This window comes from Bubalus bubalis, chromosome 6 (assembly GCF_019923935.1).
Source record: "Bubalus bubalis isolate 160015118507 breed Murrah chromosome 6, NDDB_SH_1, whole genome shotgun sequence".
Classification (NCBI taxonomy): domain Eukaryota; kingdom Metazoa; phylum Chordata; class Mammalia; order Artiodactyla; family Bovidae; genus Bubalus; species Bubalus bubalis.
In genome coordinates this window covers 49531193-49556476 of record NC_059162.1, presented here as the reverse complement: position 1 = coordinate 49556476, position 25284 = coordinate 49531193, and the positions used below count along the sequence as shown (strand labels likewise).

Below are 25284 nucleotides of genomic sequence, written 5' to 3'. Positions count from 1 at the left end.
GTTTTGCCTATATCCCTTTCTAGGATTTTATGGTATCACGTCTTATATTTTAAGTCTTTAAACATTTTTGAGTTTATTTTTGTGTACAGTGTGAGGGTGTGTTCTAATTTCATTGATTTACATGTAGCTGTCCAGCTTTCCCAACACCACTTGCTAGTCAGTCAGTTCAGTCACTCAGTCATGTCCAACTCTTTGTGACCCCATGAATCGCAGCATGCCAGGCCTCCCTGTCCATCACCAGCTCCCGGAGTTCACTCAGACTCACATCCATCGAGTCAGTGATGCCATCCAGCCACCTCATCCTCTGTCGTCCCCTTCTCCTCCTGCCCCCAATCCCTCCCAGCATCAGAGTCTTTTCCAATGAGTTAACTTTGCATGAGGTGGCCAAAGTACTGGAGATTCCGCTTTAGCATCATTCCTTCCAAAGAAATCCCAGGGCTGATCTCCTTCAGAATGGACTCGCTAAAGAGACTGTATTTTCTCTATTGTATATACTTACCTCCTTTATCAAAGATTAATAGGGTGTAGTTGTGTGGATTTACTTATGGGCTCTCTATTCTGTTTCATTGATCCATTTGTCTGTTTTTGCTCCAATACCATGCTGTTTTGATTCCTATAGTTTTGTAGTACTGTCTGAAGTCTGGGAGGTTATGCTTCCAGCTTTGTTCTTTTCCCCCAGGATTACTTTGGCAATTTTGAGTCTTTCATGGTTCCACATAAATTTTAGGATTACTTGTCCTAGTTCTGTGAAAAATATCTTGGAGTAATTTGATAGTGAGTGAGTAAGTGAAAGTCACTCAGTCATGTCTGACTATTTGCGACCCCATGGACTATTCAGTCCATGGAATTCTCCAGGCCAGAATACTGGAGTAATTCAATAGGGATCACATTAAATCTGTAGATTGTGTTGGGAAGTATGGCTATTTGAACAATATTAATTCTTCCAATCCAAAAGCATGGGATATTTGATTAAGATTTAAACTAGAGTGAAAAGGCAGAGGAACTAAAGAACATAATTACCTTTACCCTATGGAGGAGGACCCTTACCTGGAAACACCTGGTCAAGATACCAGGCAAGCAAGCCATACAGAGCAGCATCAAGGAGCATCATCTTCATGGACATCAGAAAACTGAATTCATCCCCTTCCATGGGACTGTTCCCAATATTGCTCCACTGCAGCCCCACACCTTGCTCTTCAAAACGAGCCAGGTACTCAGTGCCAAACCCAAATGCCACAGGAGACAGCAGGCTCTGCAGTGGGGCAAAGAAGGCATAAAAGATGAGCAGAGGATCTTTAACCCAACCCAACAGAACCCACAAGGTATGGAGGAAGGCCGATGGAGGGTCTACAATGTATTCTGGTCTAAGACCACCCCAGGGAGGGGTTAAGGCAGTCTTCCCACAGGAAGAGAGTTCTGGGAATACTTCTCAGGCCTCAGGGACCCCTGCCCAATACCTACTTGGCCACCTTTCACCTGTCCAGTGGATCACAGTGGTACACTAGGGAAGACAACACAACACAGCACAGCACAGCACAGTGAAGGACCAAAGGTCCTCAAGCTTGTCTTCCTACCTTTCCCTGCCTCTACCTACCTCTTCCATAAAATCTCACAGGTTTTGGTACAACAAAGAAGCTAACTTGAGCTGCTTTGTGAGAATCCCAATAGAACTGTCCATAAAGTCATCAGTGTTTTAGAGCAGACTAGAAGGCTAGACAGGATATTGTCTCATGACCTCCTGAGCAATGTTAAGCCAAAAAATCCTCAGCTTATAATGACTATCACCTTTTCTCATTTCCAGACTAGGGAAAATCTTTTTCTTAGAATCTCCTTGAAGAGCACAAGTAACTGAATAAGTGGTATGCAGAAAGTCTAAAGAGGAAGTCCCCCAGCCACATCCCCGCAGTTGCTCCCTGGCATGGCAGAAAGCACATACGCACATACAGAGGGATGAGCTATTCCCACTTGCTCTGCTGGGAGGCCTACCTCTAGTTTGCAGGACACAGGATGGGGTTCAGAGCATCTCTCTGCAGAAGGAAGGGATTCCCTAGCTATATCTTCACAAAAACCATTAAAAAAATCTCAGCCCAGCCCTGGTCCACAGAGCAGCCAGAACTATAGCTTCCTGGTAGATCCACACATGCAAAGAACTAGTTGTGGCTTCTAAGTACCAACTGTCTACACAGTATACCAAGATAGCCCAGCTCTGCCAACAGCCAGAGTCATAAGAATTTCTTGCCCATTGTTAGAAAATTAGGTGCCATAAATGACAGTAATTAATTCTTATTTAACATGAGAAATAAAAGGCAGATGCCCTGGCAGCACTTGAGCCAAATAAGCTTGAGTCATGAGAACAAGTTCAACTTAAATTTTCCCCAGTGAGATGCAGGTGACAGTCCTTTCTCAACTGCATTGTACAAAGAACCATGCATAGGGAGATTTTGGAGGACAAACAAATTTGCATCCTACAGGGCTTAGAAGCTATTTAATCTGTTTAATGACAGAGTGGACATAGATCATTTGAAAACAATTAGAGAAAAACAAACAAACAAACAAACATGTTGTTTGGGCATTGTGAAGAGGTCTTTCAGGCAATCCAGAGTTAATTTCTGGAGACCTCTCCTGGGAAGAGGGCCCAACTGGCTCGTTTGTGCACCCCTGTCTGAGTGCTGTGGTAGAACATGACAAAGACACATTAGAGCTACTCTGATTCAAATTATTTTACAGATAAACAAAAACTTTTAATTTATGGAAACATCTTTCTGGGCAGATTAGTAAGGGAGAAGCTCCCTCCCTTATGAATCTTCTCAGATGTTAGGGGAAAAAAAAGAACTGAGTGAAATGGGCCCCATTTTTCTCCTCTTATGGATACACAAAGGGACCCATGAGCTGAACTGATTTTCGATTACTTCCCAGGGCAGACTTATCAAGCAGATTTGGTGAAGAGGAACTGTTAGGTTGCTCAAGATGAAGACTACTCCTACTTTTGTACCTGTGCCTTTAAACCTTATGTCCATTTCTGCCAAAGGCAAAGTGGACCCCCTAAAGAGTGAGCCAGTCCTCTCAGACTGCTACATACCCTGCAAGTGGAATGCATGATATTCTAGGTGTAAGCCCAGGGTCCCTTACCACAGCCATCTTCATGTCGGCTGTAATTCGGTCCTGCCAAGCGAAGCAGAGAATATGTGGCAGGTAGAGGGTGAAGTAGATGACACCACTACAGGCTGCTGCCAGACTGGCCCTGGAGAAGAAGGTGCTGAGCAGGAAGCACTGCATGATCGTAGCAATGGAGAAAGCCAACAGGAACAGGAAGAGGACGAGCGGATTGCTGTAATGCAGGATCCTTCCATGCTGAAACCAAAGTGGCCACTTGAGTCAGTAATTTCCATCCACATCCAGGAGCTCCACCCCTTTAGGAAGTGATTTCTATGCGTTCAGAAGCCCTCTGCCCCAAAGGGATCTTTCCCATGAGCCCAGTGTGTGTTAGTCGCTTAGTCGTATCCGACTCTTTGTGATACCATGGACTGTAGCCCACCACACCCCTCTGTCCATGGAATTCTCCAGACAAGAATAATGGAGTGGGTAGCCATTCCCTTCTCCAGGGAATCTTTCCAATCCAGGGATCGAACCCCAGTTTTCTGCATCTCAGGCAGATTCTTTACCGTCTGAGCTACCAGGGAAGCCCTGTTAGTGTCTAATTTTCCACACTTAATACTCAATATGTTGCTGCTGCTGCTGCTGCTAAGTCACTTCAGTCGTGTCCGACTCTGTGCGACCCCATAGATGTCAGCCCGCCAGGCTCCCCCGTCCCTGGGATTCTCCAAGCAAGAACACTGAAGTGGGTTGCCATTTCCTGCTCCAATGCATGAAAGTGAAAAGTGAAAGTGAAGTCGCTCAGTCGTGCCCGACTCTTAGCGACCCCATGGACTGCACCCTACCAGGCTCCTCCATCCATGGTATTTTCCAGGCAAGAGTGCTGGAGTGGGGTGCCATTGCCTTCTCCAACTCAATATGTTGAGGTCCTTTAATTCTAATTATGTTATTTTCTCCTAGGAGGATAACATATTGAGCTACCTATCAGTACTGAGTAATTGTTATGGTTCAGTAATGAAATCCTTGGGAAGAGGAAAGTGTGGAGGAAGGAGCCTCGAGCAGGGAGGAAGATCTGCAAAGGGGGTCTTGGAGCATCAGTAGTTCCTGTGATATACTGAATTTATGAGGAACAAAAGAGGGAGGTGGGAGACCACCCAACAAGCTTTAACATTTTGCTTTGGTTCTGGGAAATGGCAATCCACTCCAGTATCCTTTCCTGAAAAATCCCATGGACAGAGGAACCTGGCAGGCTATAGTCCATGGGGTTGCAAGAGTTGGACATGACTTAGAGACTAAATCACCACCACCTGGTCTGCTGACTTAATCATTTATACTTATATTCTGAGATTTGCCTCTCACATTGGTGAAAATGTCTGTAGTTAATCCACATCACTTGAAAGTGGATTAATCCTTGCAGCACATGATATTATAGAAATACATTTCACAGAATCTGTGGACAATATTCAGTACCTTTCATGTGAACTAATGGGTCAATCATTGGCTATGTAGAAAATAGAACCAAACTAGCTATTTTTAATGAGTGAGCTACTATACAATTACATTAGCAGATAAATTGAGATGTTAAAATTGATCAAGCCTACTTGTTTCTCTTTTGCAATAGGCCTCCTATGAGGATTTTTATGCTTTGCACATAACTCCAAATATGTATAGATCGTCCTGTTCTTTTCTTGGGAACATAAAGGTACAAATTGCTTTACCTCTTGAATTGGTTCTGATTATTTGGTAGTGGTACCCTAAAGCACTGGGTTTCTCTAAGTAGAGAAGAGAAACCAATTAGCAATCTGTGTGTGTGTGTGTGTGTGTGTGTGTGAGTGTGTATGTGTGTACTGACAGAATGTGGTCCACTGGAGAAAGGAATGGCAAACCACTTCAGTATTCTTGCCTTAAGAACCCCATGAACAGTATGAAAAGGCAAAAAGAAAGGACACTGAAAGATGAACTCCCCAGGTCAGTAGGTGCCCAGTATGCTACTGGAGATCAGTGGAGAAATAACTCCAGAAAGAATGAAGGGAGGGAGCCAAAGCAAAAACAACACCCGGTTGTGGATGGGACTGATGATAGAAGCAAAGTCCGATGCTCTGAAGAGCTATACTGCATAGGAACCTGGAATGTTAGGTCCAGGAATCAAGGCAAATTGGAAGTGGTCAAACAGGAAATGGCAAGAGTGAATGTTGACATTCTAGGAATCAGCAAACTAAAATGGACTGGAATGGGTGAATTTAACTCAGATGACCATTATATCTTCTACTGTGGGCAGGAATCCCTTAGAAGAAATGGAGTAGCCATCATAGTCAACAAAAGAGTTTGAAATGCAGTACTTGGATGCAATCTCAAAATGACAGAATAATCTCTGTTTGTTTCCAAGGCAAACCATTCAATATCACGGTAATCCAAGTGCTCCGACCAGTAACACTGAAGAAGCTGAAGTAGAACAGTTCTATGAAGAACAAGACCTTCTAGAACTAACACCCAAAAAAGATGTCCTTTTCATTATGGGGGACTGGAATGCAAAAGTAGGAAGTCAAGAAATACCTGGAGTAACAGGCAAATTTGGCCTTGGAGTACAGAATGAAGCAAGCAAAGGTTAATAGAGTTTTGCCAAGAGAACGCACTGGTCATAGCAAACACCCTCTTCCAACAACACAAGAGAAGACTATACACATGGACATCACCAGATGGTCAACACCGAAATCAGATTGATTATATTCTTTGCAGCCAAAGATGGAGAAACTCAATACAGTCAGCAAAAACAAGACCGGGAGCTGACTGTGGGTCAGATCATGAACTCCTTATTGCCAAATTCAGACTTAAATCGAAGAAAGTGGGGAAAACCACTAGACCATTCAGGTATGACCTAAATCAAATCTCTTATGATTATACAGTGAAAGTGAGAAATAGATTTAAGGGACTAGATAGACAGAGTGTCTGATGAACTATGGATGGAGGTTCGTGACATTGTACAGGAGACAGGGATCAAGACCATCCCCATGGAAAAGAAATGCAAAAAAGCAAAATGGCTGTCTGAGGATGTCTTACAAATACCTGTGAAAAGAAGAGAAGTGAAAAGCAAAGGAGAAAAGGAAAGATATAAGCATCTGAATGCAGAGTTCCAAAGAATAGCAAGAAGAGATAAGAAAGCCTTCCTCAGTGATCAATGCAAAGAAATAGAGGAAAACAATAGAATAGGAAAGACTAGAGATCTCTTCAAGAAAATTAGAGATACCAAGGGAACATTTCATGCAAAGATGGGCTCGATAAAGGACAGAAATGGTATGGACCTAACAGAAACAGAAGATATTAAGAAGAGGTGGCAAGAATACACAGAAGAACTATACAAAAAAGATCTTCATGACACAGATAATCACGATGGTGTGATCACTCACCTAAAGCCAGACATCCTGGACTGAGAAGTCAAGTGGGCCTTAGGAAGCATCACTACAAACAAAGCTAGTGGAGGTAATGGAATTCCAGTTGAACTATTTCAAATCCTAAATGATGATGTTGTGAAAGTGCTGCACTCAGTATATCAGCAAATTCGGAAAACTTAGCAGTGGCCACAGGAAAGGTCAGTTTTCATTCCAATCCTAAAGAAAGGCAATGCCAAAGAATGCTCAAACTACCACACAATTGCACTCATCTCACATGCTAGAAAAGTAATGCTCAAAATTCTCCAAACCAGGCTTCAGCAATACGTAAACTGTGAACTTCCTGATGTTCAAGCTGGTTTTAGAAAATGCAGAGGAACCAGAGATCAAATTGCCAACATCCGCTGGATCATGGAAAAAGCAAGAGAGTTCCAGAAAAACATCTATTTCTGCTTTATTGACTACGCCAAAGCCTTTGACAGTGTGGATCACAATAAACTGTGGAAAATTCTGAAAGAGATGGGAATACCAGACCACCTGACCTGCCTCTTGAGAAACCTATATGCAGGTCAGAAAGCAACAGTTAGAACTGGTCATGGAACAACAGACTGGTTCCAAATAGGAAAAGGAGCACATCAAGGCTGTATATCATCACCCTGCTTATTTAACTTCTATGCAGAGGACATCATGAGAAACGCTGGGCTGGAAGAAGCACAAACTGGAATCAAGATTGCCGGGAGAAATATCAATCACCTCAGATATGCAGATGACGCCACCTTTATGGCAGAAAGTGAACAAGAACTAAAGAGCCTCTTGATGAAAGTGAAAGAGGAGAGTGAAAAAGTTGGCTTAAGCTCAACATTCAGAAAACTAAGATCATGGCATCCGGTCCCATCACTTCATGGCAAATAGATGGGGAATCAGTGGAAACAGTGGCTGGCCTTATTTTGGGGGACTCCAAATCACTGCAGATGGTGATTGTAGCCATGAAATTAAAAGACACTTATTCCTTGGAAGGAAAGTTATGACCAACCTAGATAGCATATTCAAAAGCAGAGACATTATTTTGTCAACAGAGTTCCGTCTAGTCAAGGCTATGGTTTTTCCAGTAGTCATGTTTGGATGTGAGAGTTGGACTGTAAAGAAGGCTGCGTGCATAAGAATTGATGCTTTTGAACTGTGGTGTTGGAGAAGACTCTTGAGAGTCCCTTGGACTGCAAGGAGATCCAACCAGTCCATCCTAAATGAGATCAGACCTGGGTGTTCATTGGAAGGACTGATGTTGAAGCTGAAACTCCAATACTTTGGCCACCTCATGTGAAGAGCTGACTCATTTGAAAAGACCCTGATTGAAGGCAGGAGGAGAAGGGGACGACAGAGGATGAGATGGCTGGATGGCATCACTGACTCAATGGACATGAGTCTGGTAAACTCCGGGAGTTGGTGATGGACAGGGAGGCCTGGCGTGCTGTGGTTCACGGGGTCGCAAAGAGTCGGACAGGACTGAACGACTGAACTGAAACTGAAACTGATGTGTGTGCTCAGTCGTGTCCAACTCCTTGTGACCCCATGGTCCACCAGCTCCTCTGTCCATGGAATTTTCAAGGCAAGAATAACAGAGTGGGTTGCCATTTTCTCCTCTAGAGCAATATCTGTAATGGGCATGTAAGATTTGAATACAAAGAAAATGGGCCACTTACCTCCTGCTGCTACCATTTCTTCTTCCTTCATGCTGTCATGCCTGCTGGGCACTGACAGAACAGATTGAATAATGGAATAAAACAAATGGCAAAGGAGGTGGAAAAGAGCCATGCTTTTAACTAAAAGTAAACTTTGAGGAAATCTAAATAAAATCATGATTAAGACTCAGAGGCCTGATTTTGTATGAAAGAGCTCTCCACATTACCCTGGAAATCTCACTCCTTATCCTTAAAGCCATGCAACTCAATAAAAGCAAGTCCCAGACTGAGCACATGGCTTTTGGCTGGAAGACCTTTAAGATGGTTGTTAATCTCAAAAGAATGAAATCAATTTCTTATCTCAGATCAAAGTAAGGTCCTACAAACTTCTAGGCTATATAATTTCTCATTGGCTTAAGACGGAGATGAAAGTGGTTGGCCTTGGCTTTTTCTTATGACCACTTTTCTTTTTTGTTTTAATAGCTTGAGTAACAATGGAACCCTTCCATTGTCCCCGCTTCCAGCTTCTTTCCTGCATAGTTGAGGTGGGAAGTAAGGACAGGGGAAAGATGAGAACATCATTCAAAGGAAAATCCTATTTTGTTGTGGAAAGCTCTGTTTCCGCCATCACTGGAACAATGTCCTGGTTCCCACAAGGAGAAACCCCTTTGTACAAGAAAGTCTTCATAAACATTCTTTACCTCACGTCCTAAAAGCTTTGAAGTCCTAATGCCCATTCTCAGGGAGGCAACTCTCAATGCCACTTATCAGCAACACGTCTCAGGGCCATTACAAGGCGTCATGCATGTTTATGCATTTTGCATGAGTCAGATGCTCATGTATTTTGACTCCTTTGATTCCGAGGACACTAAATGTCTTAGTAGTGAGGAAAAGAGTAGACTGAAGGGTGGGAAGGAACAAAGATCCCTAGAGGAAGACAAGTTACTCAGCTTCTCCCCTCCTCTCCGTGGAACTCCAGGACCCTTTGAGTACTTAATGCTATATCTGGGTCTGGTCAGACTGAGCAGGCTGACTTCAAAATCAGCATTGGTTTTGATAGGGCTCTAGCCCAGGGTTTGGCTAAGGCCACTGTTCACTGAATCTCAATGCAACACTTACACCAAAACCATTCAGACTTAGTACATTTTACTGCAAAGAGAAGGGACAGGATTTGGTTTAACTGGATATGTGTTGGCTGGCCAAGATATGTGATGGAACATTCTTGGATCAAGTAGCCACCAGGTATTGTCCAGCAAAACAAGGGACACACTTAGCCAGAGCCTATGCATCAGCACACATATTGCTTAGTGCAAGGAGCTCTTAATAGCATGATGCCAAAGAGGCACAAGTTATCAGAAGCTTGCAAAGCCTGAAGTCTAAGCCTTATACTAAATCCCAACAAATAAATGTAAAAAACTACCTAAATTTATGTCCCATCACTTAATAAGTACAAAAGTTCATCTATTGTAGAGGAGTTGAACATGAAGCACAAAAGGGTATTATGAAATAAAGTTTTATATATAAGTTTAGCTTGCAATGGGAGCTGTAAATTTGTGGACAATGACCTATGCATACTGTCTGCACTGATAAAATATCTGTCACTTGGAAAGGATGGATTCCAAATTCTATCCAAGATTTTGTAGGCATCAGAATGTTCTTTGGTCAAGCAATGAATGGAGTGACCACGATGGTTATTAATAAACAGTCCAGATCTCCTCTCCTAATATATTGAAAAGGCTCTCAACATTCCCACTCCAGCTAGTGGTTGGGACAGTAATCCCAAGAAAACACTCCTTAGATTCATTTCTTCTGTATTTGACAAGATAGAACCCTTTGCGCATACAACCACCCAGTTAGCAGAGTCTGGGATCTGCTAAAGCAGCTTTTCCAGATAGTTCATGTAATGGGGTTAAATAATCTATCTATTAATAGATTGTGGCTCCCCAGGCAGGAAGTGGGGGCAGGGAAGATGCTCGGATACAGCGGCTCCTTGGGGAAGAATTTGTCTCTCTGTCTTCCATCTTGGCCTAAATGGCAAGACAGCTACATGTGATGCTATCATTGCTGGTGAGATGACTAATCTAGGTACAAGTTCATTAACAGGAAGGGAAGTAAGAGGAACAAAACTATTCAAGGTTTTCCGGACCTTCTCCATCTGGCTTACCATGATGAATATTGTCAGCAGGCAGATGCTCATCGACATGATAGAGAAGCTGTCCAGGAACCAGGTACACCAAATCACCCTGTTGGAGACACCCTGATTTTTCAAGGTTTCCTTCAGTCTCAACTCCTTCTCCAAGACAATGCTCTTTACAGTCATGGAGACAGAGTAGATCCAGGCCAGCACCATGAAGATAGGGAAACAGCGGTTCAGGATGATCATAAAACTAAAGCAAGAGGAGAGAAGCAGAACAGTAGATTGCCCTGAATCTGGTGGAGTAAATGTTTGAGTAATAAAGTAATGGATTGAGAATGACGCCCAGGTGGAGGGAAAAGGCAGAAAAATCTCCACTGAGCATTCAATGGACTTGAATCTTTTAATATATTGCACTCTGCCTCCTCCCAAATTGTATGTTAGTTGCTCAGTTGTGTCTGATTCTTTGCAAGCCCATGGACTGTAGCCCACCAGGGTCCTCTGTCGATGGGATTTTCCAGGCAAGAATATTAGAGTGGGTTGCCATTTCTTCCTCCAGGGGATCTTCCCGACCCAGGGATTGAATCTGGGTCTCCTGCATTGGCAGGTGGATTCTTTACCGTCTGAGCCACTAGGGTAGCCCCAAAGGATTACTTTTTTCCTTAGAGCAAGTTGGTAGCCTTTTGGTTAGCCCTGATGAAAACTCTGTGAGTAAAATGTGTAAATAAAATTGTACTATGTATATTACACAGTATATGTATATTACACAGCATTCGTTATAAGATCTCAGTTAGCTTTTTGGTTAGTACAGGTGAATTCTCTCTATACATAAACATGTAAATTAAATCATACTATATATGTTATATAGCTTCTTATAAGATCTCCCAGGAAAGGACTGATAATACAGGATGTGACTGGAAGAGATACATGCTAACGGATGTTGAAGTCCAAGAAGGTGGACCAAGGGAACTGGTTGTGGTGAGATCATTAACTGAGCTCACAAGGGGTCAGCCAGTGAAGCACTGCCTACCCTGAGGATCAAACCTCAGTTATACAGGAAGAGGCACAAAATAACTAATCACTGTGGCACTTTTAGAAGGCAACTGACCCACTGACAAATCAATCAGTGATTCAATGGTCACTGATTCCACCGGCCTATACTCATGGAGTACATTCATGGATATTCATTCCAGCAAGCAGGGCAAATCTGGTATTCTGGAATTACTCTAGTGTGAACTTTACATATGTTTTCCCTACACTTGACCTTGCTAGTAAAGCCCTTGAGGTTATTATCTATTGAAAACTGCTGGGTAACACAGTAAGGGCCCAATTCCAGGGTGGGAGAGTTGCACTAAGATGGCCCTAGAAGAGAATCATACATTCATAAAGTCCGCCCTTCTGGGACCTGCCACCAGAGGGCTCTCCCACATTGAATGGCCAGAATTCCTGCCTCCTCACTGTCTACCTGCCACTCACTTCTATTCTGATCATAAAAGTGGAACTGGGCTTTTGCTCCTGGTTCCATTTCCCATCTCTGCCTATTGTCCAACCCTAAACTGACTGTGGAACAGTCCCTGTTATCTCTTTCAGTCTTTTGCAGAGCTGAGCAAGAAGAACTGATTGGACTAAGGTGTTACACCCATATGGGGTTTTATTTATACAACCTGGCCAGCTGGCAATTTGACTCTTCTTTTCTTCAGGCTGTGCACATTTCTCTCCTCCCTGAACCCCACAGACCCACATATACACTATGGTGAACTTGCCAGTTTTTGTTTTTTTTTTTCTAGGAGTTGAATCCCTAAGCCAATTGCAGATCTCTGCTCCAGTCCTGGGACATTTCTGCCCCCGCCCACCACAGTAAATGAGCCCTCCCAGCCCCTTCTTCCTCTTTGTCCCTCCCTCTACTGCTCCACCCCCAAATGCATGTTCAGAAAACAGTAGGATACTAGCATGTCTTGCTACTGGGCAGCAAATGTACAGGCTTGGGGATGGGGGTGGACAGGAAAGGGGGTCCAAGCTCATCCAACACCCCTCCACCTTTTCATGAAGCACACATCATGGGAATGCTAATTAGGGAAGGAGCTGCATTATTCCAAGGCTCCTAGGAACCGGACCTACTTGTGATGCAGAATCCTACTTTGCTGTTTTGGCAATCACTGGGCAAACACTGACCTGAACTCTTCCACATACCAAACATATTACATAGTGGAAATTTTAAAAGCCTGTGTTCCCTCCCCCAGCCTCACTTTCCCTGCTTTAATTTTCACCTTCCCTTTTCTACCAACTCCTTTTTCCCACTTTACTTATCCATCTGGCCCTGCCTGCAGCTGAGGGGGCAGGGCAGGTTCCTCAATCAGAGCTCTATTCTCCCCAAGCTGGCCCCAGGACCCAAAAAGATTTTTCTCCAAAGAGATCGAAGCCTGGGGAGCACCTCCCCTTCATCCCACCCCAGAAACCTGATTAGCTTGTCCTGGAGGGGGCCTGGGACCTCTGACTCACGAGTCATCCACGAAGCAGGGGTAAGGCATCTGCTGGAGATAGATTCCAACCGGAACCTCCTCCCGGGCCTGACTCCTCCTGATCCCCTGTTCAACCATGTCCTGCAGATAGGCGAACCCTCCCCAGATGTACCGGAAGTCTTCCACAGGATCAGCTCTGGGGCCAGAATCCCAGTACCTGAGAAGAAACCAGAGACAGGGACAAGGGATGTGGATGGGAATGGACAAGGGAAGTGGATGGGAATGGACAGGACAACTCACTCGTTATAAGCACGAGGGGACTTGGCATTCACTCTCCTGAAACTCTCTCCTGAACTTTTCCACACTGTCTGATTCTGTTTTCTGGGTCAAAGTTTAAATCTCAGTGATGAATATTAACCTCAGCATGATTTGTAATGGCTTTCATTCAAGGACTCTACTTTGAGCTTTACAAATTATTTTACTTCCTCTGATTTAACTTAATTTTTACTGATGTATAGGCTGAGCCCAGTTTCAATCCCTTACTCTGTAACAAATGTAATTTCCCAGTGACTCTGGTGAAACCTCGTTTGCAGAATCTCTGTGAAGATAACCCAATACCTAGAGATTTTCATCTCCAAATTGCTCGAAGGCCAGCCAAGGACAAGTGCTGAGGTGAGGAAGTAAACACATGTAGCTGAATTCACCTGGTCCCACCAACTAGCAGGGTCAACTGTCTAGCTTAGTTCTTTGATACCAAAGTGCTTTTCTGTGCCTTTCCGAATGACCCTTCTGTCTCAGAAGGAGATGAGTGGCCTGAGCCCACAGGAGCCCCCTTTCCTTGCCTCATACATCACTGGGGATACCCAGGGCCTTCTGAGATCTCCTGAAACATCACCTGTCTTTGATCTTATTGGTTTTCTCCACCACATCTATGTCCATTCGGATCTTGTACTTCACGTGGGGTGGTAAGGAACTGGTCCAGGGGTGCATGTCCGGAAATACCACTCCAGCCCAGAACCTGTTTTCCTCCAGCAGGGACAGGGCTCGCTGAGTGAGTTGAAATTCATCATCGTAGCTTTCAAACTTATCCAGGATCAAGCACTGTGCATAATCACAAAGATTGAGTCTGAGGAACACCAACGGCAAAGACTCAAGGGCAAAACAGGGCAGAGGATCAGGGCTGCTGCCCCAGTGGATGGGTCAAAAGCAAGAAGACTTATAAACTTGCTGTTTGCTTAACTCTGGGCTCTGGTGTCAAGTTTTCAATGTGTGTAGATTTGGGGGGTGAAAGGGGGCTTAGAAACACTGACTTGCTCTCATCCCTGCAGATTTAGTAAGGACTGCACAATTGGGCTGTCCAAGGCTGTCCAAACATGCAAGTCATCAAAATGACAAAAATACTCCCAGCTCTCACTCCCCAGTACATGGAGTCTAGGGAGTGGGGTCACATCAGATACAAGCTGCTTTGAAGATCAGAAAGCCTGCCGATAAAAGAGTTTTAAAGGGAGACAGAAACAGTCCCAGCAGTGAACCTTCCTGCCTCTCTGCAAACATACAAGGATGGCCAGCTGAGGGAAGAGTGAGGAGGAAGAGAGAAAATAACAGAAAACCAAAGGCATTTCGTCAGAGAAATCGTTTCCAGTTACAATTTTATGACAGGTAATGAGGATAGAGAAGGAGTCTCCTAACCTGTCTTTTTCTTTTTTCCCCCTGGAAGAGAAAAAAATCATTATCTAGAAAAGAGCAGAACTAAGAATTTCTTTTAATTTGAATATTGGGTGTTGTCCACTTTATAGATTCATTAAAGCATTGTATTGTACTTGGGTGTGTTTTTTCCTTAAGCTCCTGTTTCTATAATACACTGGGGTTATTGTGCGATGTTTCTTTCTTAGAATGTAACTCACAAGAGGTCAGCTGGCCTTGCTTTGATTAATCTGTTCACGAAATACTTACTGAGAGCCTGCAAAGTGCCAGAGCCTGTTTGGCTCCAGGGATACAAGGAAGAAAGATAAAATCTCTTCCTGAAAGAAACTCCAGACCTAATGAGAGAGAGTTGGTGTAAGCCAACAGTCAGAATGCAGATTATGGTGGAAGCAGGCCTGGGGTAGTCAAGCAGCCCGGTGGTGGAATGAGGCTAAGTCTACCTGGAGGGGATCCTAGAGGGCTGCCTGGAGGAAGAGACTCTTGAGTAGGATGAGAATAAGCAAGAATTAGTCAAGGGAAGAAAGCAAGGGAAAGGTCAGCTCAGGCATGGAGAATCACTCACAGAATTTCTGCAGACCTGTGAGAACAGAAGAGAGATCCCTTTCCCTGGTGCTTTCAAACCACCATGGAGATTTTAAAAGACAAATATACTTAAGTCCCACTCCAAACGATGAAGTCAGATTCTCAGAAGGCAAGACCATGGCATCAGTATTTTGTCAAATGCCCACACCCAGGTTGTCCTAGGGTATAGAGAAGAATGTAAGTGAGCAGAGGTGAGTGGTGAGAGGTGTGCACTAAAAAGGCAGGTGGGAACCAGGTCAGTTGCTCTCCTGGGTTTGCAGGGTGATTGGCCAACTGAAAGGTTTCATGGGATGCAGGGCTTTCCATGCTAAAGTCAGGAGTTTTCCTGGCAAAACCCTAAAAAGCCACAAGAAACCACTGTGGGGCTCTAAGCAGAGGTGTGACATATGAGATTAGATCGTATTTCTCAAAGTTCACTGGTGGTAGGAAGGGGAAGCTGGAAGCCTGGTTAGAAGGCTGTTGATGTAACACAGGCTTAAAGGAACACATTAACTCTTCCACAGAGCCTGGTGAGTGACCTGGAACCCTAGTTTTATTGAGGAGGAGACCTGGCAGAGCTCACATAGCTAGATGGTGGCAGAGTCTGGCTTCTCTCCCCGTTTTTCAACTCTAGGTCCAGACTTCTTCCCACACCAGGAGCCACTGGTACAGCCCAATCTATGGGCTCTCCATGTGCTACGATTGTCTCATAAAGTAAGACAGCATGCTTGGATGGGGGAGGGTTAGGAGGAGAATGGATACACATGTATGGCTGAGTCCCTCTGCTGTTCACCTGAAACTATCACAACACTGTTAATCATCTATGTGTGTGTTAGTCACTCAGTCATATCTGACTCTTTGTGACTCTATGGACTGTAGTCCACCAGATTCTTCTGTCCATGGGATTCTCCAGGCAAGAATACTGGAGTGGGTTGCCATTTCCTTCTCCAGAGGATCTTCCTGACCCAGGGATTGAACCCAGGTCTCCTGCATTGCAGGCAGATTCTTTACCATCTGAGCTACAGGGATAACCCAATACAAAATAAAAAGGTAAAAAAAAAAAAAAAAAAAATAGAGCATAGCTATTACTTTTTCATTCCAATTCCAAAGAAAGGCAATGCCGAAGAATGCTCAAACTACCGCACAATTGCACTCATCTCACATGCTAGTAAAGTAATGCTCAAAATTCTCCAAGCCAGGCTTCAGCAATATGTGAACCGTGAACTTCCTGATGTTCAAGCTCGTTTTAGAAAAGGCAGAGGAACCAGAGATCAAATTGCCAACATCCACTGGATCATGGAAAAACAAGAGAGTTCCAGAAAAACATCTATTTCTGCTTTATGGACTATGCCAAAGCCTTTGACTGTGTGGATCACAATCAACTGTGGAAAATTCTGAAAGAGATGGGAATACCAGACCACCTGACCTGCCTCTTGAGAAATTTGTATGCAGGTCAGGAAGCAACAGTTAGAACTGGACATGGAACAACAGACTGATTCCAAATAGGAAAAGGAGTTCGTCAAGGCTGTATATTGTCACCCTGCTTATTTAACTTCTATGCAGAGTACATCATGAGAAACGCTGGACTGGAAGAAACACAAGCTGGAATCAAGATTGCCGGGAGAAATATTAATAACCTCAGATATGCAGATGACACCACCCTTATGGCAGAAAGTGAAGAGGAACTCAAAAGCCTCTTGATGAAAGTGAAAGTGGAGAGTGAAAAAGTTGGCTTAAAGTTCAACATTCAGAAAATGAAGATCATGGCATCCGGTCCCACCACTTCATGGGAAATAGATGGGGAAACAGTGGAAACAGTGTCAGACTTTATTTTTCTGGGCTCCAAAATCACTGCAGATGGTGACTGCAGCCATGAAATTAAAAGATGCTTACTCCTTGGAAGGAAAGTTATGACCAACCTAGATAGCATATTCAAAAGCAGAGACATTACTTTGCCAACAAAGTTCCGTCTAGTCAAGGCTATGGTTTTTCCAGCGGTCATGTATGGATGTGAGAGTTGGACTGTGAAGAAGGCTGAGCGCTGAAGAATTGATGCTTTTGAACTGTGGTGTTGGAGAAGACTCTTGAGAGTCCCTTGGACTGCAAGGAGATCCAACCAGTCCATTCTGAAGGAGATCAGCCCTGGGATTTCTTTGGAAGGACTGATGCTGAAGCTGAAACTCCAGTACCTTGGCCACCTCATGCGAAGAGTTGACTCATTGGAAAAGACTCTGATGCTGGGAGGGACTGGGGGCAAGAGGAGAAGGGGACGACAGAGGATGAGATGGCTGGATGGCATCACTGACTCGACGGACGTGAGTCTCAGTGAACTCCGGGAGTTGGTGATGGACAGGGAGGCCTGGCGTGCTGCGATTCATGGGGTCGCAAAGAGTCGGACACGACTGAGCGACTGATCTGATCTGATCTGATTACTTATCTATTTAAAAATAATAATATCTCCCTTTTTAAAAAAAAAATCAGTTTGTCAAGTTTAGGACGGCACATACAGAGTTTTAGTATTGACAAATAGAGTGAACTTGAAATTAAACTTCCAAATAAAAAAGAATATTATTAGGGAGATGGGAATTCTTTGCAGTTTCTTGTAGCTGTGACACACACAGAGAATAGTCTATCAATTCCCTCATAGCATCACAAGGCACTTGGCCAGAGGAGTCATAGAGGTCTTATGGTTTGATGTCTTTGCTTTCCTGATGAGGAAACTGGTATCCGATGGGCAAAGGTCCTTGTCTAAGGTCAATATGGGTCAGAAGCAGAATATGGATCCATATTTTCAAATGTTAAGCCTGAAGGGTGGTGCTGTTCCTTCACATTCCTCTAAGAGCAGCCACAAGAGCACAAGAGCAGTAACAGAATTCTTGAACAAGATCTCCTGCTTCTGGTCAATAGACCAGCACTGTCCAGTAGAACTTTCCACAACAATGGAAATGTTCTACTTTTGCCCTATCCAACATGGTAGCCAGGAAGCACACACTGCTATTTTGCACTTGAAATGAGGCTAATGCATCTGAGAAACTGGCCTTTTCACTTTATTTAAATTTAAATAGTCACATGTGACTGCTGGTTACTGTATTGTTAGCACAGCTCTAAAGATAGTAAATTTCCGGAGGTCAGGGGCCATGTCTTGTTTACTAAGTCTCTGTAACAGTATTTCCTCATGAAAGGGGCTTAATAAGTGTATACTGAATTGAGTTAAATTTAGAAGTCCCAAATGCTGCAAGAAATACAACCTTACTACTGTGTGTTTTGAACATAATCCTATGCACCTGAAATCAGATGACAAACTGGGAGAAATTAGTGTAAGGTGAATTTTTGGTATAATGTTAACAAGAGTATAACTCTCATTAAAGCAAAAATAATAATAATAATAAAAACAAATACATTTTAATAATATTACTTTCTGAGCAATCTAACCCATTCTCTTTGAATTCTTCTTTCATGTCTTAAAGGGAAATCTATAGTAGAGTAAGTGCTGATTTTTCAGTGATATTGTTTAGTCCTGCAATGACCGGGGCTCCATCCTGGCTGTTTTATCAGGCAGCTGATTCACAGCCATGTTTCCTGCTGTGTCTCTCTAGATTGGTACTCTGATACTCTCTGGAAAAACAAAATCTAAATGGTTCTCACTCATTTTCACCCTGAAACATTTGACCCATTTTCCAAGTTAAATTATCATCTCTAGAAAGATGGTACAGGGTAGTGTTTGAATGCCATCCCTACTTTGCTGTTTGCTAACCATGAGGCCTCTCTTTCTCTATTTGCAAAACGGAGATGTACCTACCTTATAGGTATGTTCTAAGCATCACATGAGTGTGTTTGGGAAGGGCCAACCACTGCCTTCTGGTAAGAATAACAGTTGATGCTTAATGAAGGCTTACTATGTACCCAAAACTGGTCCAAGGACTTTGCTTGTATTAACCCCATGAATCCTCCCAACCACTTTATGATGATCACTCCAAGCTCTCTTATGAGGGAAACAAGCAAACTTCCTCTGGAGAGAACCTGTGTTTTAACTATGTAGGATCCTAAGAGTGAGTGAGTGTTAGTTGTTCAGTCGTGCCCAACTCTGTGTGACCCCATGGACTGTAGCCCACCAGGCTACTCTGTTCATGGGATTCTCCAGGCAAGAATATTGGAGTTGGTTGCCATTCCATTCTCCAGGGGATCTTTCTGACCCAGGAATCGAACCCAGGTCTCCTGCATTACAGGCAGATTCTTTACTGTCTGAGCCACCAGGGAAGCCTGTAGGATACTAAACTATTTCACAAATAATGAGGACTTGATCAATACCATTTTAATCACTGTTTTTGCAAAATATCTTCAAAGTTAAAAGAGTCTAGTGACATTTAAGCCCAGGCATTTATAATAGCTGTTTGTCTAGGGAAGAAGACGGTTATTTAAAAAAAACAATATGGCTGGGAACACAATCCATCCCAAACGTATCTGCAGCACCCCATCTGGTTAGAAGTATGCTATGAACAGAAGCCAAAGCTTCCACCTGGGCAACAGGGGTGGCGGTGGGATGGATCCTAAGCCACTGGTGTTCACTAGCTTGTTCATTGTCCATTAGTTGAAAGTCAGACAACTCTATCCAGAGGAAGGTCTTATGAAACTAATCCAGAGGTCAAGGCAGAGCAGCTGTGGAAGCTGGTTTGGACATGAGTCAGAAGTCCCTAGGTCATACCCTGAGGTATGATTCATAATGTATCCTTGCATTCTCATGGGGAGGCTACCTGCCTCACAGCAAGTGACCTCATTCCCTACTGGTACTTACTCTGGGTCCCTGAAGTTAAGATCTTGACTAATGAACATGTATACTCATGTGAGTGGGTGCATGAGTGTGTTTGGGAAGCAATGGTGAATGACTACACCCTTAACCAAGGTCATGAATTTTGACACATCTGGTCTGGTCTGGTTGGCTTGTTAAGTTAAAACATAGTAGATTCTAATGAGACTGAAGCCACAGAGCCTGTTTATAAAAGGTCTTGGGTTCTAAACAGAGAGAAACAGTGTGATCATGGATGCTGGGAAGAATATTGTAGGTAGATAAGAACTGGCTAGTGAGAGAGGCTCAGCAGAAAGATAGCATCACGACCAGGAAAAAATTCAAAGGGCATCTCCACTGATTAAAAAGACAGTGTCTCTGGGGTCTCATGGCTATAGTCTAGACAAATTTTGCAACCAGAGTTGAGAATCTCAAAGAGAATTTTTAGAATGCCCTGTGATAGCCAAGGGCAGTAAAGCAGAGAAGAGGTTTCCTTGTCTCCTTCAGTTTCCAACTGCTGTGGCCAAAATCTGGGTGGCAGGGTCATTGCCATTTGAAGTCTACACAATTCCTACCATTCCTTGTTGGTTGTTTTGCTGATTCTCAGCAGGAAGCAGAGTTCACCCTGCCGGAAGAGGTGTGGCCTTCTCCAGGGCAGACAGCTGTGTTCAGGACCTCTGGAGAATGCAGTCATTTGTTTATACAGCTAAGTCAAACACCACCTTGGGAGAAGAAGCTGCAGTAGCAGCAGGCTTCCTTCTTCAACTGTGACCCCCCCAATGCTAATTCAAACACATTAAGTAATAAATAAATTAAATTATCTCTTAAGTGGAAAACTATATCCAGTAGAGGCAAAGAAAGAAAGAGCCATTCTCTTGGCTTGAACTTGATAATCAAAGGGGACTGGTACTCTGGGCTGACCTTTTTTGGCTAATACGTTCAGGACATGTGAGGGATAAATCTTCAGGGATAAGAAAAGCACTGCACCCTTAGAGACGCTGGCTCCGCAACTTTGTCTCTTACATCTTTAACTTCCACTCTCAGGCCGAGAACAAAGTGGCTGATGAATGCCTCAAGTGGTCCTGCTGGTGTTAATGTAGACACCTGGGGTTCCTTTTGAAAAATGCCAGTGGATGTGGGCAAACATCCCAGAATGAATTTCCTGGCAGATTTAAACCTTAGCACTCAAGATTTGTTTCTCCCCACATGGAAAAAGCCACTGGATAAAATAGCTTTGGGCTGTTTGTGTTGGTTGGGATGGTGAAGTACAGGCCAGAGGCGCCGCAATAAATTTTATCTAACACACTGGGCACCGTGAACAGACATCTGAAATGTTCAACTGTAAAAAGTGAGGAAATGCACCATGACTGGAAAACAAAGGGAGAGGAAATGCACAGCTGTTTAAAAATGTCTGTTTCTAAAATAAATACAATAATGAAACAAATAAAAAGGTCACGTTGGAGCATAAAGACTCACACTCCACCAAAGCCCCCAGGTGATGCTTCCTGTGTAGCTGGGTTCAAGGAAAGAGAACAGTCTGGCTGACTGCAGGGCAGTTTAGCTCTCAAAGCTTTCTTGTTTAATCATTCCAACAACTTTGGAAGGTGAGTGTTATCATACTTAAAATATTTAATAAGCAACAGAGCCGGGCACTAACCGTTGAAAGCACATTCCAATCACAAACACCCAGTCCAGCCACACTGGTAAACGCTGCCCTGGCTGTAACTTCACTTATCATCCTTATTTTCAGCAGGCAGGGGAACAATATTGCCTGAAATCACAGAACCAGTAAGTGATGGCAAGATGAGTTTCAGAAAAATCTCACTGGGCAGTGTGGGAGCTGAACAGAAGCAGTGAGAGACCAGAGGCCCAGAAACCAGCTAGGAGAGTTGGTACCGGTCCCTGTAAACAGAGGCCGTACATGGAGAGAGTGAGGAAGGGGGATTTCAGAGACAATTTGGAGGATAATTGACAGTGCTTGGAGGATTTGTGACATTTTGGATTTGCGCAACTTGTTTCTCCTCCGTTAGATTGAATTGTAGCAGTTCTTTGAGATGCTACCACTAGGAAGGCTTTGGTACCTCAGTCAGTAAAGAGATTCGACCCACGTCCGACCCCTGGCAGGTGGGTTCTTTATCACTGGTGCCACCTGGGAAGCCTCTAAACCTAGCTATTTCCAAGCAGAAAAGACTGAAAAAGAATAGTATCTGCTATCCTGAACTTTACAAAATAATTACTGTCCTTATCCAATTTATTAAATGGGCTTCCCAGGTAGTGCTAGAGGTAAAGAACTAGAGTTCGATCCCTGGGCCACAAAGATCCCCTGGAGGGGGAAATGGCAACCCATTACAGTACTCTTGCCTGGAGAATCCCTTAGACAGAGGAGCCTGGCAGGCTATGGTCCATAGGGTTGCAAAGAGTTGGCTACGACTGAAGCGTGCATCCAACTCATTATATAATTTATCCAAACTTACTGAGCTCCCTACTAATGTGGCCCCTATGGTAGAAGAAAAAATTTCCTCTTCACAGCCAGACAGTTCTGGGTTAGAATTCTGAAGCCATCTCTTATCTGCTGTGGTGTATTAGGCAACTAGGTCTTTAATTCTATAGAATGGTAACAATTATGCCCACTGGGCAGGCGGGAGTGTTGCACGAGATGACTGTAGCTGGTCACAGCAGGCTCAAACACACCTTCCTTCCTTCCATCTATGACTCAAGCCCTCCCTATCCCCGACCTGTGTTCTCCTTCCTCCATCCAGTTCTATGTTTCTGAAAGACTGATGAGACATAAAATAAGATCATTGTCCATAAGCTGTTTGTGATCCAGTTCATGGCTCTTGAAATAATATGCTTTCATGCTGTAGACTTTTGTACCCTTCTGGAATAATCTGACAGTCCTGATTCTAAACCAGTTCATAAGGTTAATATGAAGAGTGGCTTAATATCCCTGGTTAATGCTTACATGAAATGAGAAAAAGGGACATTCCTCACATGGCCTGTGGTTCAAGGGTAGACATCCTTGTGGTTCACAGCAAGAGCTGCCATGCATCAAATGTCTAGGTGCCCAACCCTCTCCAGTCTCATCGTCACAGCCACTTGGAAAGGAGGGCACTGCCAGCCCCACCTAAGATGTGAGGAATCAAGGGCAGAGAATTTACACAGAGGCTTAACTAATCAATGGCACTGAGTGAGTGCCATCATTCTAAGTGCCTTGCACACTTCACTCACTTCATCCTCCACAGCGATTCTGTGAGATCTGTTGTGTTATTACCTATATTTTACAAATGACAAAATTGAGCCTTGGCAGGTAAAGTAGATTTCCCAGAGGGATACAGCTTATAAGCGAGATCCAAGGTGTTTATCGTCACTGGTGGGTGAGAAGCTTCCTCAAGCAGTGACCTAACATGGTATACAATGACCCAGCAAGGCAGCTCCAGGGGCATGGTATGCTCTCCAGCCTACTCCATGGAACGTCCAGTAACTAAGGCCTTACCCCCAAGCAGAGAGAAAGAAGATTTAGCACTTCTATGAGGTGAGGAGAGAACCTATTGAATCACTCCCCTTTCCTATAATGACAAAATTTGCTCTTAGTTCTTGGAGCTGCTGTTGTTCAATATCACTTCTGAATGCCACACTGACCTGTGAAAGTAGCTCAGTCGTGTTTGACTCTTTGCAACCCCATGGACTGTATAGTCCATGGAATTCTCCAGGCCTGAATACTGGAGTGGGGAGCCTTTCCCTCCTCCAGGTGATCTTCCCAACTCAGGGATCAAACCCAGGTCTCCCACATTGCAGGCAGATTCTTTATCAGCTGAGCCACCAGGAAAGCTGACCTGGATCAACATAATTTATGTTTTACAGTATTTTTTGCTGAATTTTCCTGAAATGATTTTTTTCTTTTCTTTTTTGGAACAGGCAGGGAAGTAGGCTTTGAGTCTGGCCCAGAAGTTCTCAAAGCTCTTTAATGAAAGTCATATTATTGAAGAGGGGAGAGGCTCAGTCAAGCCTTAAACAGCCTGTTCAGGAACACGCTTGCTGCCCTGTCCTGGAGAAGTCCTGCAGCCACTGTGAAGGGGTTTTCATGCCCTGTCTGCTCCTGAGGATAAGAACTGGGGAGTTTCCAAGGCTCTGCCTTGGACTTCCCAATTCCAAGGCTCTTCCTGACTTCCCAAAACACAAAGACAAAAACAGAACATCCCGGGACCAGTTGCAAGGATCAGATTCTTCTTCACTACTCTTCACCCCCTTCTTCTCTTTTCAGGTCACTGGTCCTCACTTTTCCTCCCCCCACCACTCCTGAGGGCAGGAAGATCAGAAACCTCAGCACAGTTACCTGCTGGGTTTCTGCCACCATCAAAACCCCTGTTAGGAACCCCTGGGGCAGGCCACTAACTGGTGGCTATCCTAGTCTTTGCTTAGGAGCACTTGGCTGGGCTAATGGGATTGCAAGTCCCTGGGGACATGCTGGTGGCTGATGTTAGATGAGATTACAGCTTTGAAATTCCTGGAGGAGCAGCAGGAGGGGCTCAGTGGCTGGGCCTAATTTCACTAATTCCACTCCCCTCCTCCCAAGCAGTAGTTTCTGTTTGTTTGTTTGTATTTTACTAAAAAGTTAATATTAAGTGCTTACTAATTGCCAGGCACTGTCTTAAGTGTTTGGCAAGAATTAACCCAGTTAATTCTCATAACAAGCCTATTAGATAAGTATCAATATATCCATTTTACAGATGCAGAAATTGAGGCACAATTAGCAGGGATTTGAACCCAGGTGGTCTGGTTCTAGAAACTAAATTCTTAACCATCTAATATATATTAAGTATCTATTTGGTATTTGGTACTATATTAAGCACAAGATATGTGGAAAAACTGATCTTTCAAGAAAATAAGTCCTTTACATCACTATACAAATATCAAGTCAAACAAAAGATAAGAGGTATTCTGACAGGACCTCACAAAAAACACTGTGAGACCCAATGAACTCCATTCAGCAAGAATAAACAAATAGAGCGCCTCTGTCCATAACCCATCCCAAAATCCTGCCTATATTATAACCACAGTGGCAGACGGGGTGGGCATGGCCAGGAAAGGGGGCTTAGCTGGCAGAGGCATTGCAAGAAGAAAACAGCAACTGAGTAATTGTACGAGGGACTCCGAGGCCCCACCAATCTAATAGGTCTGTGAAGGTACAGATTACTAGGCCTCTTCCCTGGTAATTCTGAGTCAGTCCATCTGGGTTTGTGTTCAGAAATCTGTTTTGTAGAAAGCACCTATGGTCACTGCTGCCTTCAGACAAGTGGGAATCACTTTGAATGACCTGAACTTTGGTTGTGTTGCTGCCACACCTGGCCCCTTCTGAAAGGCCTCCTAGGAAGCCTGTGCGGACATGTCCACGGTTCTGGAGAGGAAGTGGTGCACACACTGGGAGAATTCTGGTGGCTCCAAGAGCAGCAGGGAGTCTTTAAGAACGCTGTGGTGACAGGTGAAG

The 25284-nt window shown here is 43.9% G+C and overlaps 1 protein-coding gene across 2 annotated transcripts in view; it reads right to left on the bottom strand.

Moving 5' to 3' along the window:
* The window catches only part of ABCA4 (ATP binding cassette subfamily A member 4), a 144415-nt gene that overhangs the window by 68833 nt on the left and 50298 nt on the right, over positions 1–25284 (bottom strand). For both annotated transcript variants that reach the window (XM_025288233.3, XM_044944665.2), the window contains 5 exons: positions 13647–13852; positions 12792–12968; positions 10323–10545; positions 3130–3351; positions 1048–1252 (listed from right to left, as the gene is read on the bottom strand). In XM_025288233.3, coding sequence (XP_025144018.3) covers positions 1048–1252; positions 3130–3351; positions 10323–10545; positions 12792–12968; positions 13647–13852 — 1033 coding nt within the window. The remainder of the gene's footprint in view (positions 1–1047; positions 1253–3129; positions 3352–10322; positions 10546–12791; positions 12969–13646; positions 13853–25284) is intronic.